The sequence below is a fragment of the Pavona decussata genome, unplaced genomic scaffold, assembly GCF_977016875.1.
Source record: "Pavona decussata unplaced genomic scaffold, jaPavDecu1.1 SCAFFOLD_184, whole genome shotgun sequence".
Classification (NCBI taxonomy): Eukaryota; Metazoa; Cnidaria; class Anthozoa; order Scleractinia; family Agariciidae; genus Pavona; species Pavona decussata.
Genome location: NW_028145593.1, coordinates 1,859,776 through 1,874,899, shown reverse-complemented (window position 1 = coordinate 1,874,899; position 15,124 = coordinate 1,859,776). Strand labels below are relative to the sequence as shown.

General features: G+C 39.5%; 2 protein-coding genes and 1 pseudogene across 3 annotated transcripts; 2 read left to right on the top strand and 1 right to left on the bottom strand.

Moving 5' to 3' along the window:
* Positions 1-2,316: 2,316 nt before the first annotated feature.
* Positions 2,317-3,411, bottom strand: LOC146462893 (uncharacterized; annotated as a pseudogene).
* Positions 3,412-5,256: 1,845 nt separating this feature from the next.
* On the top strand, positions 5,257-7,926 carry LOC146462892 (BTB/POZ domain-containing protein 6-A-like). 2 transcript variants are annotated; one of them, XM_085085042.1, is made up of 4 exons: positions 5,257-5,621; positions 5,809-5,932; positions 6,402-6,556; positions 6,738-7,926. In XM_085085042.1, the coding sequence occupies exons 1-4, from the start codon at positions 5,307-5,309 to the stop codon at positions 6,840-6,842; spliced, it is 699 nt and encodes a 232-aa protein (XP_084941168.1). In that variant the 5' UTR covers positions 5,257-5,306; the 3' UTR covers positions 6,843-7,926. The 2 variants fall into 2 exon arrangements, with proteins under 2 accessions (XP_084941168.1, XP_084941167.1); XM_085085041.1 differs by having other exon boundaries at positions 6,402-7,926.
* A 2,929-nt stretch (positions 7,927-10,855) lies between these two features.
* Positions 10,856-13,612, top strand: LOC146462891 (uncharacterized). The gene is made up of 3 exons (XM_085085196.1): positions 10,856-12,443; positions 12,631-12,757; positions 13,185-13,612. Exons 1-3 carry the CDS (start codon positions 12,129-12,131, stop codon positions 13,610-13,612), a joined length of 870 nt encoding a protein of 289 aa, XP_084941322.1. The 5' UTR covers positions 10,856-12,128.
* Positions 13,613-15,124: the final 1,512 nt, after the last annotated feature.

Genomic DNA, 15,124 nt, shown 5'->3' with positions numbered 1-15,124 from the left:
CTTTTAAGCAGTCTTTCTCTTCATTGTTTTGTTTCGTTTCGGGGGGTTTTGTGTTTTGTTGTTGTTGTTTTTGCCAAGAGTGGGTTTTTTTATTAGCAAAAGTTACAATATACGACCTCTTGCTATCAAATTAACAACTAAATCATGTATTAGCATAATCTGATCAATAGTTATTCCAGTCCCCTTTTCTAAAAATTTTAGTACACCTGGGCGTGGTCCAGCGTGTAAACGTCCGAGAACGACACAGCTTTGCCTACTGCAGCTCGGTCGTTAAACGTTTTGAGTCTTGGAACAGTGGAAATCATTTTGAGAAAATACAAACAAACAAACAAACAAAAAAGCAATTAAATAAATAAATTAGTAAATAAATAACCACCGTCGATATGCTGTTACTGTACGTAGTTCTCTTTCTTTTCTAAACGAGAGAGCACTCAATCCCCACTTCTTCCAATATAATATTTACACGTGAAAGCCCGACAGTTTGCCTACTGTCTGGGAAACAAAACTTCATGCAGACTGACTTTTGCACAGCAAATCAGTCAAAAATGGATGCGCACGAGTTGACAAACTCGTTAAAACTGGTGACCTACCTCCAAGAATTTGGAGGTGTCTAAAGTGCATGCTCAACGGGAAATATAAGCGGCTTGGGGCAGAGGTTTCTCGCAGGGAAGTAAACAAGTCGACTACGTCAAATACTAGAGATGCGAACGACTTCATACATGCTAAAAGATGTGCCAGAAAGAAATCTCTGCTAGCAGGATATATGGCCTCGAGAAGGATTAGAATGATACAAAAGAGAGAATAAAGGAGAAAATAGAGAGAGGAGCGGGGAAAAGAGTTCACAACCATAAACCATTCGCACTGTGCACATTGTTCTAGAAGCATGATTTCAGCCGGCTCTTTTTACAAACTGGTCAGACATTTGTGTGATGTATATTAATTTTATGCATGTAAAGCAACAGCAGCCTTTTAACCAGCTATAGAGGACTAGAGGACGCATGTACATGTATGCAGACTGTAATGGGTGAGTGTGAGAACAGGTAGTTAAATAATAAGGATAACTAAGATTCTACACCTGTATAAAATTCACTCTCATGTACAAATTTCTTTCCTACAGTTCTGTGATCAGGAGTTGTAACCTCTGCAAGAGGCTCGGCTTATATTGAGATGAGGAGAACCAAGATAACATGTGCTGTGTATCCTTATTCTCATTCTCATCCTTATTCTTCCAAATCAATACATATTGATCTGCCGTGTAGCACGAACATTTTGCGGGAGTTTCTTTTTTGCGGATTGGCGATTGTTTGTGGTTTGCGGGAACAAATTTTTGCGGCTCGAGATGATGACTAAAATTTCTGCTGGGAACTAATTGTTGTGATTCTCTCTTCAAGGAGCAGAACATTTATGTGGAAGAAACCTTAACAGTGTGGAACACCTTTAAGGGGCAGACACCTTTAAGAGGAAGAATAATAATGGTGCGTGAGCCTTACTAGAGAAGCGTAACATCGTAGAAGTTGTTGCGCCAACAAATACGTACCACCACGCTTAACTAACCCCTTGATGTATCAATTAGTTGTTCCTGTAAACATTTCATGAGAAAAACATTTGAAGGATGGTATGCTGGAGAAGTTGAGAAGAAGATAAAGGCTGGGCAAAACACCAGTGACACTGCAATTGAGATGGGCATTCCAGTTATGCGTGAGCTTACATTGCGTTGGTTGATTAATGTTAAACACTAAATGCAGAAAGACCCAGCAATCATTGAGAATGGATGGAAAAAAATATGGCATGGCAGACGCCCTAGCTAATGGTGTTCCTTCAGATGACCCATTTGTGCCAATCTATAATGTACTGAGTTGCTGCACACTTGACATTTTCTGTGCTTTACACAATTGTTTTGTTTCCGATACAGACTAGCGTCTAAGCGCTGTTTGCTTTTTCCAATGGAAAATCGTGTTAAATTAAACGTTTAAATGAATGTAAATATATGAAACATATATTTTGAACTGCGGATGAAAGATCAAATAAAAGAAAGAGCCTCGCAGTTAGTACGTAACTTAAGCAGCTACGAAAGAAAAGCAAGACGCGGCTAAATTTAAATCGTGAGCTTCTTCAACGAATTTGAGAAAAACACTTTTCTGAACTGCTCTAAACATTTAACACCACTTTTACTATGTTATGATTTATATACATTCATTGCAAACCTAGTGAATTAATCAATTTAGCACTCGACTTTAGACAGTAAGTTTTACAATATCAGAGATACTACAGACAGAGCAACTCCCCCATTCAACGTCACATTTATTGTAGCTGAAACAAAATTTTCACTACACCAGGACGATTCCATTCTCTTTCGTTTCCTTTAGGTAAATGTTGAAAGTTTACCGAACATTTTAGTGAGCGTTTTCCCCCAGAACAACGAGAAAATCGAAGAAAAGATTGCATTGTTACTCGGGATTAAACTTTCGACGCCAAGCGGACGGGCAACGGGAAATCCTGAGCAGGCAAGATAGTTCCATCGTGCCTGCTCGGGTAGCCAATCACAGCGCAGGATCTGACTCATCTGGCCGGCGCTCGCGGAGCCAGCCATATAACAAACAGTCTTTATACTCCGGTATCCTTATACATCGGTGCACTTCTCCGTACACGTGATGTATACGGACTCCTTATACCATTCATGGATCAGTTTAGTTTAACGAAGTGACGGATAATCCATCTTTTGTCCGTCTTTAAATTATACGCGAACTAACAGACTCATGATCAGACGCCCTAAATATGTTTGTAAACCAAAGTTCGTTCCTCAGCGGTCCGTTGTTATACCACTCTCCTGTTGTGTTTCTTGATCGTGGGCATCCACTCTTCGGGAATTTTAATTCCGCTAATCCCAGTTAATGTTTTTAGGGTAAAGTCTTATGTGGATAGCTTCCTTGACCCTACGGGTGTACCAGTAAGGGTCACGATCAATAAACTTTACTTCGTTCCAAAGTGAATAAGCTCCGAAACTGCGGAGGCCTGGGTGCGGGCGAGTCGTATATCCCTGTCGTGCTCTTTGATTCTCTCGTGCATAGATCTCCCTGTTCTCCCGATGTAGACTTTACCGCATTCAAAGGAAACCCTTCAAACCACGCCATCTTGTTTATCCGGATCGACAGTGTCCTTAGGTTGCACCAAATGTGACCTAAGTGTTGTTTCTGATTTGAAGACGGTGCGAAAGCCTTGTTGTTCTAGGCAACCGCGAAGAGGCTCCGATACTCACTGTACGTAGGGTAATTATAAAACAGCGGTGGATTTGAACTCTGCCACGGGCTCTTTCCTGGGGGCTGTTCTTGCCTTGGTGATCTTCTGCACAAAGGAGGAAGGATATATATCCATCAGAGACCAGTACAGGTGACAGATGCTTTTTGTCCTCATAGATGACTGATGGTTTGGTCACGAGACGTTTCGCCCGGTCGTACAGACACTTCACAATACTGCGTTTTATTGATTGAGAGTGGTGTGAATCATACGCTAAGTATTGATCAGTGTGAGTTGGCTTCCTGTAGACGATGGAGGTAAGACGGTCTTCTGGTTCTCTTGAAAACTGACGCGTCGAGAAAGGCGATCTTGCTGTCATTCGCGGTTTCCATGGTGAAATGGATGGTCGGTTGTTGACTGCTGAGTTGTAGAAAACTGTCAACTCTGTCTCAGTCCAGTCTCAGTCCAGGATGGTGAAGGTATCGTCCACGTAGCGGTTTGCAGGGCGCGGAACAGTGAGTATCGAAATGCACCAATCACAGCCGACCATCGTGATATAAATGGTGCCGCGTAACAAGTCGACCTCATCGCCTGATTAAGACTAGCAGTAAGCAGTAGAAATGTCGCGGTTTACATCTCAGTGACTGCATCGTGAGACAAACGATAATACACTTATTGTTATTATACTAATGTTCTTTGTAATAGCAGAATGCTGGCTTATAATTGTCTTGAAAATTATAACATTGATCAGCATCTAATTTCTCCACATGATATCACAGATTAATTAACCCACAGGCAACGAGAAAAAAAGAATTGATCACCAAGAGATAAATATAAAATCTTTTATGATGCTTTCGAGGTAAATGAGGAAATATTATCATTTTCTAATATTCTGTCACGTAATTTTTTAACATTTTAAAACCGGTTTGAGAGCAGTTTTGGTTAATGTGGTGTTAATGAATTGTTGAGCATAGCATTTTAAAAATCCACTCGAATTGAAATTGAAAATTAAGGCCCAATTATACAGATATCACTATTGGGACTTTTGTGTAGAGAGATGTTTTTCACAAACAATAAATTAAAACTAGAGTGGTAATTTGACACCGATAATAATTCCTTAATTTCCATATGTCTCGAATGCCCTGGAAAAATACTCGCGTTGAAACTAGGAGTTGATTATCTCTTAAAACAACTACATCGTAGAAAATCATTTAAACAACTTTAAACAATCCAAGAACGTACAAATCGCCGTCTGACAGTGGATTTAAATATTTGGATTTGTTGCTAGGCAACTTACCTTTTTAATATTGCCTGTTTGTCTTATTACGGTTATTAGTTTAAATTGTCCTGTCGTTGAATAAATTATACTATTTTAGGACGAAGGTTAGGGAGAGAAATGGAAGAAAGAACTTTTGGCTCAGTGAGGAGAGGCTACTGTGCAACAAATTTATGAAGAGACTGCCCATGTAGAAACAATGCTAAACCTCGAAAGACTTTTTGCAGTTTTTTACAAGACTAACTATATTAACCTTTCGCTTGTAAACTAAAACCTTACTTACTGTCGTCAACTTTAAACAACACGTTAATTACTCACTGACACATGTACCGAAACAACTAGAATGTAGACCCGCACCATTTTAATTAATATGCACAACAGTTTTAATTTACATCTGAGAAAGAGTAACTACAAAGTTTTGTAAGTTTCATCTCAAACCTGAAAACTAGTAAGTTGATACTCGATTTTTTTCCCTCAAACTAAAAACTTGGTATATAGGCCAGTTTCCAAGGGAGGCAATTTCCTGTCATCTGTTGGTATCACACAAAGATGTTGTTGACATGGTTGACATTCTGCTTAATAGCTCTTAATGGCTTCATGAAAATAATTTCAAAGAGTAGATGCGTATTGCTAAGATAGCCAATAGGACTTGTAATCGTACCATCATCAATAATGAATTAAAATTTCATGAGGAAGTCCTTCAGGCATTATAAATGTTTTTATACCGACCATAATCACATAAAAAGGCCCAGTTAGCCTACACCTAGAAAGAGTGTACCAGAAAGTGGAGAGGACAATGAAATTTCTAGCAGCGTTCCTTCTGTTTATTTTTCTTGTAAAAGCCCTGAGATTCTCCGATCAGTTCGTACAAATTCGATTCCAGTCTGGCGACTCTCTTTATCTAAACGTTACACGGCTGAAAACGACTTTTGTCGATGACATCTTGGACTGCAGCTTCAAATGTCTTCAACAAACTCGTTGTGTTTCGTTCAACTTGGCGGTCGTTGCGAACAGTGAAGGGAAATTCTGGTGTGAACTTCTTCCATCAACCAGGTACAGCAACCCTCAGAGACTTACTTCAAACATCCAATCTCGCCATTTCTACATTCAGGTTTGTAATTCGAATTTCTGGTAATGACAATCTTCCATACTGCCATTCATTTGCGAGTTTTAATTTCTGCCATCTTATAAATGAAATTCTTAAACAAGTAAAATTGATCAATATTTCCTCTCTTTGGGATGCTCGACAGGAAGTTCAAGGATACATGATTGTGAACATTTTGTTTTCTTTCACGCAGAATCCATGTTCCAGCGAATCTTGTCTGAACAATGGAAGATGTTCTGTGATTTCGTTTCGAGATGGAACATACAAGTGCAACTGCCATCCGGGATATCTCGGCAATCGCTGTGAAGAAGAAGAAGGTAAAAATCAAACGTTAGAATTTCGGCCGCAGATGGAACGTTCGAGCAGCACTAATTCTGCCAATCAGAGACTTAACTTATCTAGACCAAGATAGGAGGAGAGGTGGGGGGAGGGGTGGGGTGGGAGGTGGAGATGAAGGAGATTGTAGACGCCACTAAACGTTACAATTTTTTTGCTGTTTAAACTTTAGGGTCATGTGATAGATATTGTGTTGCTAATCACAGGCATCCATATACTCGGCAACACATCCAAACTCAACATAGGTTATAGCCACATCTTAACAAAAATATCATTCATAGCCTTCGTGTTCGTTTTATAGTTTTTCTCAAAAATTAGATGACTTCTCATGGCCTAAAATAATCACAGCATAAAAGTAATGATATATTTTTTTTTCTCAGATGTCGCTGTAGCTGCTCCCTCACCTTTTTAATGACTACTTTGTTTTTCATGTTTATTTTCTTTGTTTAGGAACCTGTGACTGCTGGCGTAGCCGATCCAGAAATCCCTCAAGTGGCTGGGGATACGGTGGACCTACTGACGCAATCGATTTCCAGACCAGTGGTGACGTCATTCTACAGGGGTACCGCTTGTGGGGGGTCAATAGCGGCTCAACTTATTTCCAGGTCACCATTGGTTTGTATCTTGGAAGTACTTTAATTGCACAAAGGACTGGGTCCTATCCTACTGGTTCAAATGCCAAGACGTTCGAGGTGCGCTTTACTCAAGGGATTTCCATCCGGGCAGGTGTTAGATACACTGCGACTGCTAAAATAACAACAAGCTCTCGTTCTTTTTATCTCACAGATGGCATGGGAAGTACTTCATGTTCTGGTGTCACAGTCACCTTTAAATCTTCATCAAAAGACTCAAACGGTTCTGGCGTGTCTAGCGGCCAAATTCCAGCTTTGATTTTCCGTTCATCACAGTACTAGCGCAAATTGTGTTTAAAACACAAAGTGGTAATGCGTTTTTTAAACGTCAAACTTTTCATGAACTGCATCGTTGACACAAACTACAACAGTTCTAATAAAAGGGGTATTGAATGGTCTTTGTGAGCATTTACGAGCATGCGAGCAGTGTGATTATTTTTGCGAGCACGAGCAGTAGACAAATTTTTCTTGCGAGCAACGAGCACTTTAGAAAATACAGATGGCGAGCGTCTTTAGAAAAATACAGATGGCGAATAGTATACGTTGTTTTGCGTCAAGTAATAGCTAATAATCAGGCCGACACCTCCAAAACGGAACAAAAGTTACAGGCTGAACTCAGTTGAAGAAAGACTGAAGCCAGAGGTAAGGATGTTTCAATCTTTCTGTTTTAACCATATCGTAACTGATTTATCGTTTATATATGTATAAAAATAACTACAAAGGAGGATTAACGAAATTTCGAGTAATCGAGCACATGTTAACGAGAATGTGAGCATGCGAGCAGTTGCAAAAAGTTTGCGAGCACGAGCAAGCGAGCACCCGTGTAATTTTTGCGAGCAATTCGAGCAGAGACCATATTTTGCGAGCACTTTTAAATTGAATGAGACCATTCGATACCCCTAATAAAATCTAATCTAATCTAATCTTTGAAGATTTGAATAGTGTTAGTCCGCTTACTTCTTTGAAGATTCACAGCTCTGTTAATATTTAATCGAACAACAGGATGCTTTGTAACAACAGTTCAGCATGAGAGAGCTGATTGTTCACTCGAGTTAATGTTTCCATGGCAATAAAAGTCTGACAAATGTGTCTTCTTTTCGAAATTTCGATTGTTTTAAACCTCTTCATATAAAAGTAATCACTTTCTAGTTAAACAGTTTACACTATTTTAGTGTTCCTTGTTGGTTTTCGATGTTTAAATAATATTTCGCTATTCTATAATCTTCGATAAATAGGCGGTTAAATAAGTAGACGTAAAAATACACTGACTGATTTATTATACTAAGGCAATTAAGCAACTTTTTTTTCTGGCTGTAAATAAAGCAAACCCACATGGCCTTTTGACACGCTGCATTTACTTGTTGTTTGTGTGGTTATTGGGTTATAACCTCCAACAGCCCATCGTACAGTAGCCGTAGATTAATTTCCGCGCGCTCTCATTGGACGAAACACGTCACGTGGTAAAATATCGGACGGCCGTTATCAAACGATAGCAGTCATCCTATTTGATATCCGTCACCCAATCTATCAGAGAAGATTAAATCTTTACATTTTTAGTTCTCATTTGTTTTAGTCTTGTCGTAGTATCATAAAACCGAGTAAAGCCGCAAAACTTCGAGGTCCATGTCATAAGGTAGAATTACTAGTCGCGTTTTTGGTCTACCACAAAAAACGTACCAAAGTATTTTTCGATCGATGTCTTTCGATTAAGTTTTGAAAAATGGGAAAAAATATCAAATTTTCAAATTTTTAGGGATTTTGGGCAGCTTTTCCAGCACAAATGCAAATGCTACAACCACCTTGTCCATCATAATACCATAAGTAATTAAGAGTACATGCCTACAAATTATCCCAGCACTGGAAATGATCCCCAAATTGGACTGCAAGTAATTACCGGACCGCAAATGATCCTCGGACCAGAAATGATCGTGAAATTGAACCGCAAATGATCCCTGGACCGGAAATGATCCCAAAATTGAACTGCAAATGATCCTCGGACCGGAAATGATCCCAAAATTGAACCGCAAATGATCCCCAGACCGGAAATGGCCCCCGCACTGGAAATGATCCCTAAGTTGGACCACAAATGATCCACGGACCGGAAAATGATTCCCAAATTGGACCGCAAATGATTCCTGGACGGGATATGATCCCCAAATTGGACCGCAAATGATCCCCAGACGGGAAATGATCCCCAAGTTAGATCGGAAATGATCCCCGGACGAGAAATGATCGCCAAATTGGACAACAAATGATCCGCGGACGGGAAATCATCTTCAAATTAAACCGCAAATGATCCTCGGACGGGAAATGATCCCCAAACTGGACCGCAAATGATCCCCGGACGGGAAATGATCCCCAAGTTAGACTGCAAATGATCCCCGGACGGGAAATGATCGCAAAATTGGACAACAAATGATCCGCGGACGGAAAATGATCTTCAAATTAAACCGTAAATGATCCTCGGACGGGAAATGATCCCCAAATTGGACCGCAAATGATCCGCGGACGGGAAATGATGCCCAAATTGAACCACAAATGATCCGTGGACCGGAAGGATCCCCAAATTAAACCGCAAATGATCTGGGGATCGGAAATGATCCCCAAATTGGACCACAAATGATCCCCTGACGAAAAATGATCCCCAAATTGGACCGCAAATTATCGCCGGGCGGGAAATGATCCCCAAGTTGGACCTCAAATGATCCTTGGACACGAAATGGTCCCCAAATTGAACCGCAAATTATTCCCGGACACGAAATGGTCCCCAAATTGGACTACAAATGATCCTCGGACGGGAAATGATACCCAAATTGGACCTCAAATGATCCTCGGACACAAAATGGTCCCCAAATTGAACTGCAAACGATTCCCGGACACGAAATGGTCCCCAAATTGGACAGCCAATGATCCTCGGACGCGAAATGGTCCCCAAATTGAATTTAACTGCAAACGATTCCCGGGCACGAAATGGTCCCCAAATTGGACTGCAAATGATCCTCGGACACAAAATGATCCCCAAATTGAACCGCAAATGATTCTTGGACACGAAATGGTCCCTAAATTGGACTGCAAATAATCTTCGGACGGGAAATGATCCCCAAATTGAACCGCAAATGATTCCCGGAAACGAAATGATCCCCAAATTGAACTGCAAATGATTCCAGGACGGTAAATGGTCCCCAAATTGGCCCGCAAATGATCCTCGGACGGGAAATGGTCCCCAAATTGGACGCATGCAAATGATCCCTAATTTAGAAAAATGAGGAGTTTCGTACAATTCGAGCACATTTTAGGCGTTGTGGTGGTTTACACTTACGTAAATTATATACTGTCAAGAAAGTCTTGACACATGTACAGAAACAACTAGAATGTAGACCAGCTCCAATGTAGTAGATTCAATTTATATCTGAGAAAGAGTAACCATAAAGTTATGTAATTCATTTTTGTCGCAATTTTGAGAACTTTTAAAATTACTGTTCTTTCTTTTTTTTCCTTAAACAAAAAACTTGCTACAAAGTATTGACGGTGGCGTATAATTTAATTTAGGAGGTTCACAAACAAGTTTGCACGGAAAGTAATTTCCTGTCACCTGTTGGTATGAAACAAAAGATGTTGTTGATATGGCTGGAAGATATTGCAAAAACAAAGTTCACGTTGTTGTTTTGAAACCGAACTAAAAGAGAGATGGAAAGAATGAGACCAATCTCCTCAATCTAAAAATATAACGGGAAAAACTATTTCAGTAATATTAGCTCTTTCCGTTAGTATTACTGGCATAGCACTTCTTGCAGAGAAAAAAGAGAGAGGGAGAGGGCGGAAGGTGAGGAGACCGAAATTCTTCGTTTAGGACCAAAACATCTGGACGGGATGTTTTTAGTTTTAGATTCTTCACTCCCGGACACGCAATGACGTAAGTCGGAAGGAACTCTGTTGAATACAAATTACGAATATTGATTGCATCCAGAACATGCTAGGACGGTTTTATAATGTGTTAAAAAATAAGTAACATTCTACAAAAAGTTATCTATATTTGAAAAATGACATCTTTTCAAGTCTGGATTTCGACGTTCTATTTAATGGCTTCATGATCGAAAACAACTTCAAAGAAATAAAGCGTATTGCTAAGATAGCCAATCAGAATTATCCAAACGATATTACTGGCATCATCAATAATAAATAACAATTTCCTAATCTCTTAACACAGCTACATCGCAATGAATCGCTTTAAAAATAATCCAAGAACGTACGACAGGCCGTCTTGGAGACGATAGTACAAGGAATTGGATTTGTTGCCAGGCAACCAACCTTTTTAACATTTCCTGTTTGTCCCACTACGGTTGTTAATAATGTACAATGTCCTGTCGTTGAATAAATTATAAATTATACTATTTTAGGACGGAGGTTAGGAAGAGAATTGGATGAAATAACTTTTGGCTACGAAGAGGCTCTATAACGGCGCAACAAATTTTCCAGAGACTGCCACTGTTGAAACAGATTGCTAAACCACGCCAGAATTTGCGCTTTTTATAAAAGACTAACTATTCTTTTCTCTTATAAGCTAAACACCTACCTACTGCCGACAGCTTTTAACAATACGTTAATTACTCACTGACACATGTACAGAAACAACTAGAATGTAGACCAGCACCAATGTAATAGATTCAATTTATATCTGAGAAAGAGTAACCATAAAGTTATGTAATTAATTTTTATCGCAAATTTGAGAACTAGTAAATTACTGTTCTCCCTCTTTTTTTCCTTAAACAAAAAACTTGTTACATAGTATTGACGGTGGCATGTGATTTAATTTAGGAGGTTCACAAACAAGTTTGCATGGAAGGCAATTTCCTGTCACCTTTTGATATAAAACAAAAGATATTGTTGACATGGCTGAAAGATCTTGGAAAAACAAAGTTCACGTTGTTGTTTTTGAAACCGAACTAAAAGAGAGGCTGAAAGAATGAGACCAATCTTCTCAGTCTTTACATAACGACAAAACTATTTCAGTAATATCGGCATTTTTAGAGTATTACTGGCATAGCACTGCATGCAGAGAAAGAAAAAAGAGTGGACGGAAGGAAGAAGATCGACATTCTTCGTTCAGGACCGAAAGGCCTGGAAAGGGTGTTTTTAAGTTTTAGATTATTCACTCCCACACACGAAATGATGTATATCGCTAGAAGATCTATTAAATACAAATGCGTCTAGAACATGTTTGGACGGTTTTATAATGTGTTAAAATGTGTGACATTCTATAAAAAAGTTATCTTTAATTGAAAAATGACATCTTTTCAAGTCTGGATTTTGGCGTTCTGTTTAATGGCTTCATGAAAACAACTTCAAAGAGTTGATGCGTATGGCTAAGATAGCCAATCAGAATTATCCAAACAATATTACTGACATTATCAATAATAAATAACAATTTCATGATTATAGAGGACCTACGAGCATTATAAATATTTTATACCGACGATATAAAATCACATAAAAAAGTCCACTTAGCCTACATCTCGAAAGAGTGTACCAGAAAGTGGAGAGGACAATGAAATTTCCAGCAGCGTTGCTTCTGTTTATTTTTCTTGTAAAAGCTCTGAGATTCTCCGATCACTTTATACAAGTTCGATTCCAGTCTGACGACTCTCTTTATCTAAACGTTACACGGCTGAAAACGACTTTTGTTGATGACATCTTGGACTGCAGCTTCACATGCCTTCAACAAACTCGTTGTGTTTCGTTCAACGCGGCTGTCTTCCCTAACAGTGAGGGAAAATTCCGGTGTGAACTTCTTCCATCAACCAGATACGGCAACCCTCGAAAACTAACTTCAAACAGCCAATCTCGCCATTTCTACATTCAGGTTTGTAATTCGAATTTCTGGTAATGACAATCTTCCATGCTACCACTCATTTGCGAGTTTTAATTTCTGCCATCTTATAAATGAAATTCTTAAACAAGTAAAATTGATCAATATTTCCTCTCTTTGGGATGCTCGACAGGAAGTTCAAGGATACATGATTGTGAACATTTTGTTTTCTTTCACGCAGAATCCATGTTCCAGCGAATCTTGTCTGAACAATGGAAGATGTTCTGTGATTTCGTTTCGAGATGGAACATACAAGTGCAACTGCCATCCGGGATATCTCGGCAATCGCTGTGAAGAAGAAGAAGAAGGTAATAATCAAACGTTAGAATTGTCGCCGCAGATGGAACGTTCGAGCAGCACTAAAACTGCCAATTAGAGACTTAACATATCTAGACCAAGATAGGAGGAGAGGTGAAGGGAGGGGTGGGGTGGGAGTGGAGATGAAGGAGATTGTAGACGCCACCAAACGTTGCAACTTTTTTGCTGTTTAAACTTTAAGGGCCATGTGATAGATATTGTGTTACTAATCACAGGCATCCATATACTCGGCAACACATTCAATTTCAACTTAGGTGTTCGTTTTATAGTTTTTCTCAAAAATTAGATGACTTCTCATGGCCTAAAATAATCACAGCATAGAAGTAATGATACATATTTTTTCTCTGATGTCGCTGTAGCTGCTCCCTCACCTTTTTGATGACTACTTTGTTTTTCATGTTTATTTTCTTTGTTCAGGAACCTGTGACTACTGGCGTAGCCGATCCAGAGATCCCTCAAGTGGCTGGGGATACGATGGACCTACTGACGCAATCGATTTCCAGACCAGTGGTGACGTCATTCTGCAGGGGTACCGCTTGTGGGGAGTCAATAGCGGCTCAACTAATTTCCAGGTCACCATTGGTTTGTATCTTGGAAGTACTTTAGTTGCACAAAGGACTGGGTCCTATCCTACTGGTTCAAATGCCAAGACGTTCGAAGTGTGTTTTACTCAAGGGATTTCTATCCGGGCAGGTGTTAGATACACTGCGACTGCTAAAATAACAACAAGCTCTCACTCTTTTTATCTCGCAGATGGCATGGGAAGTACTTCATGTTCTGGTGTCACAGTCACCTTTAAATCTTCATCAAAAGACTCCAATGGTTTTGGCGTGTTTAGCGGCTAAATTCCAGCTTTGATTTTCCGTTCATCACAGTGTTAGGGCAATTTGTGTTTAAACACAAAGTGGTAATGCGTTATTTAAACGTCAAACTTTTCATGAACTGCATCGTTGACACAAACTATAACAGTTCTAATAAAATCTAATCTAATCTAAGCTTTAAAGATTTGAATGGTGTTAGTCCGCTTACTGCTTTAAAGATTCACAGCTCTGTTAATATTTAATCGAACAACAGGATGCTTTGTAACAACAGTTTAGCATGAGAGAGCTGATTGTTCACTTGAGTTAATATTTCCATGGCAATAAAAGTCTAACAAATGTGTCTTCTTTTCGAAATTTCGATTGTTTTAAACCTCTTCATGAAAAAATATTCACTTTCTAGTTAAATTTACACTATTATAGCGTTCCCTATTGGTTTTGGATGTTTAAACAATATTTCGCCAGAGTGTTTCGCTTTTCTATAATCTTCAATAAGTGGGCAGCCAGATAAGTAGGCGTAAAAATACACTGACTGATTTATTATACTAATGCATTCAAGCGTCTTTATTTTCTGGATGTAAATAAAGCAAACACACATGGCCTTTTGACACGCCGCGTTTACTTGTTGTTTGTGTGGTTATTGGGCTATAACCTCCAACAGCTCATCGTACAGTAGCCGTAGATTAATTTCCACGCGCTCTCATTGGACGAAACACGTCACGTGGTAAAATATCGGACAGCCTTTATCAAACGATAACAGTCATCCTATTTGATATCCGTCACTCAATCTATCAGAGAAGATTAAATCTTTACATTTTCAGTTCTAATTTGTTTTAGTCTTGTCTTAGTATCATAAAACCGAGTAAAGCCGCAAAACGTCGAGGTCCATGTCATACGGTAGAATTACTAGTCGTGTTTTTGGTCTGTAAGTCATCACTTTGGCAGAAAACGTACCAAAATATTTTTCGATCGATGTCTTTCGATTAAGTTTTGAAACTTGAGAAAAAATAAAAATTTTCAAATTTTTAGGGATTTTGGGCAGCTTTTCCAGCACACTTACTCAAATGCTAGAACCACCTTGTCCATCATAATACCATAAGTAATTAGGAGTACAGGCCCACAAATTATCCCAGCACTGGAAATGATCCCCAAATTGGACCGGAAATGATTACCGGACCGCAAATGATCCTCGGACCGGAAATGATCCTGAAATTGAACCGCAAATGATCCGTGGACCGGAAATGATCCCAAAATTGAAGCGCAAATGATCCCCAGACCGGAAATGACCCCCGCACTGGAAATGATCCCCAAGTTGGACCACAAATGATCCCCTGACCGGAAATGATACCCAGACGGGAAATGATCGCCAAATTGGATCACAAATGATCCGCGGACGGAAAATGATCCCCGAACGGGAGATGATCCCCAAATTGGACCGCAAATGATCTGCGGACGGGAAATGATCCCCAAATTGAACTACAAATGATCCGTGGACCGGAAATGATCCCCAAATTGAACCGCAAATGATCTGGGGACGGG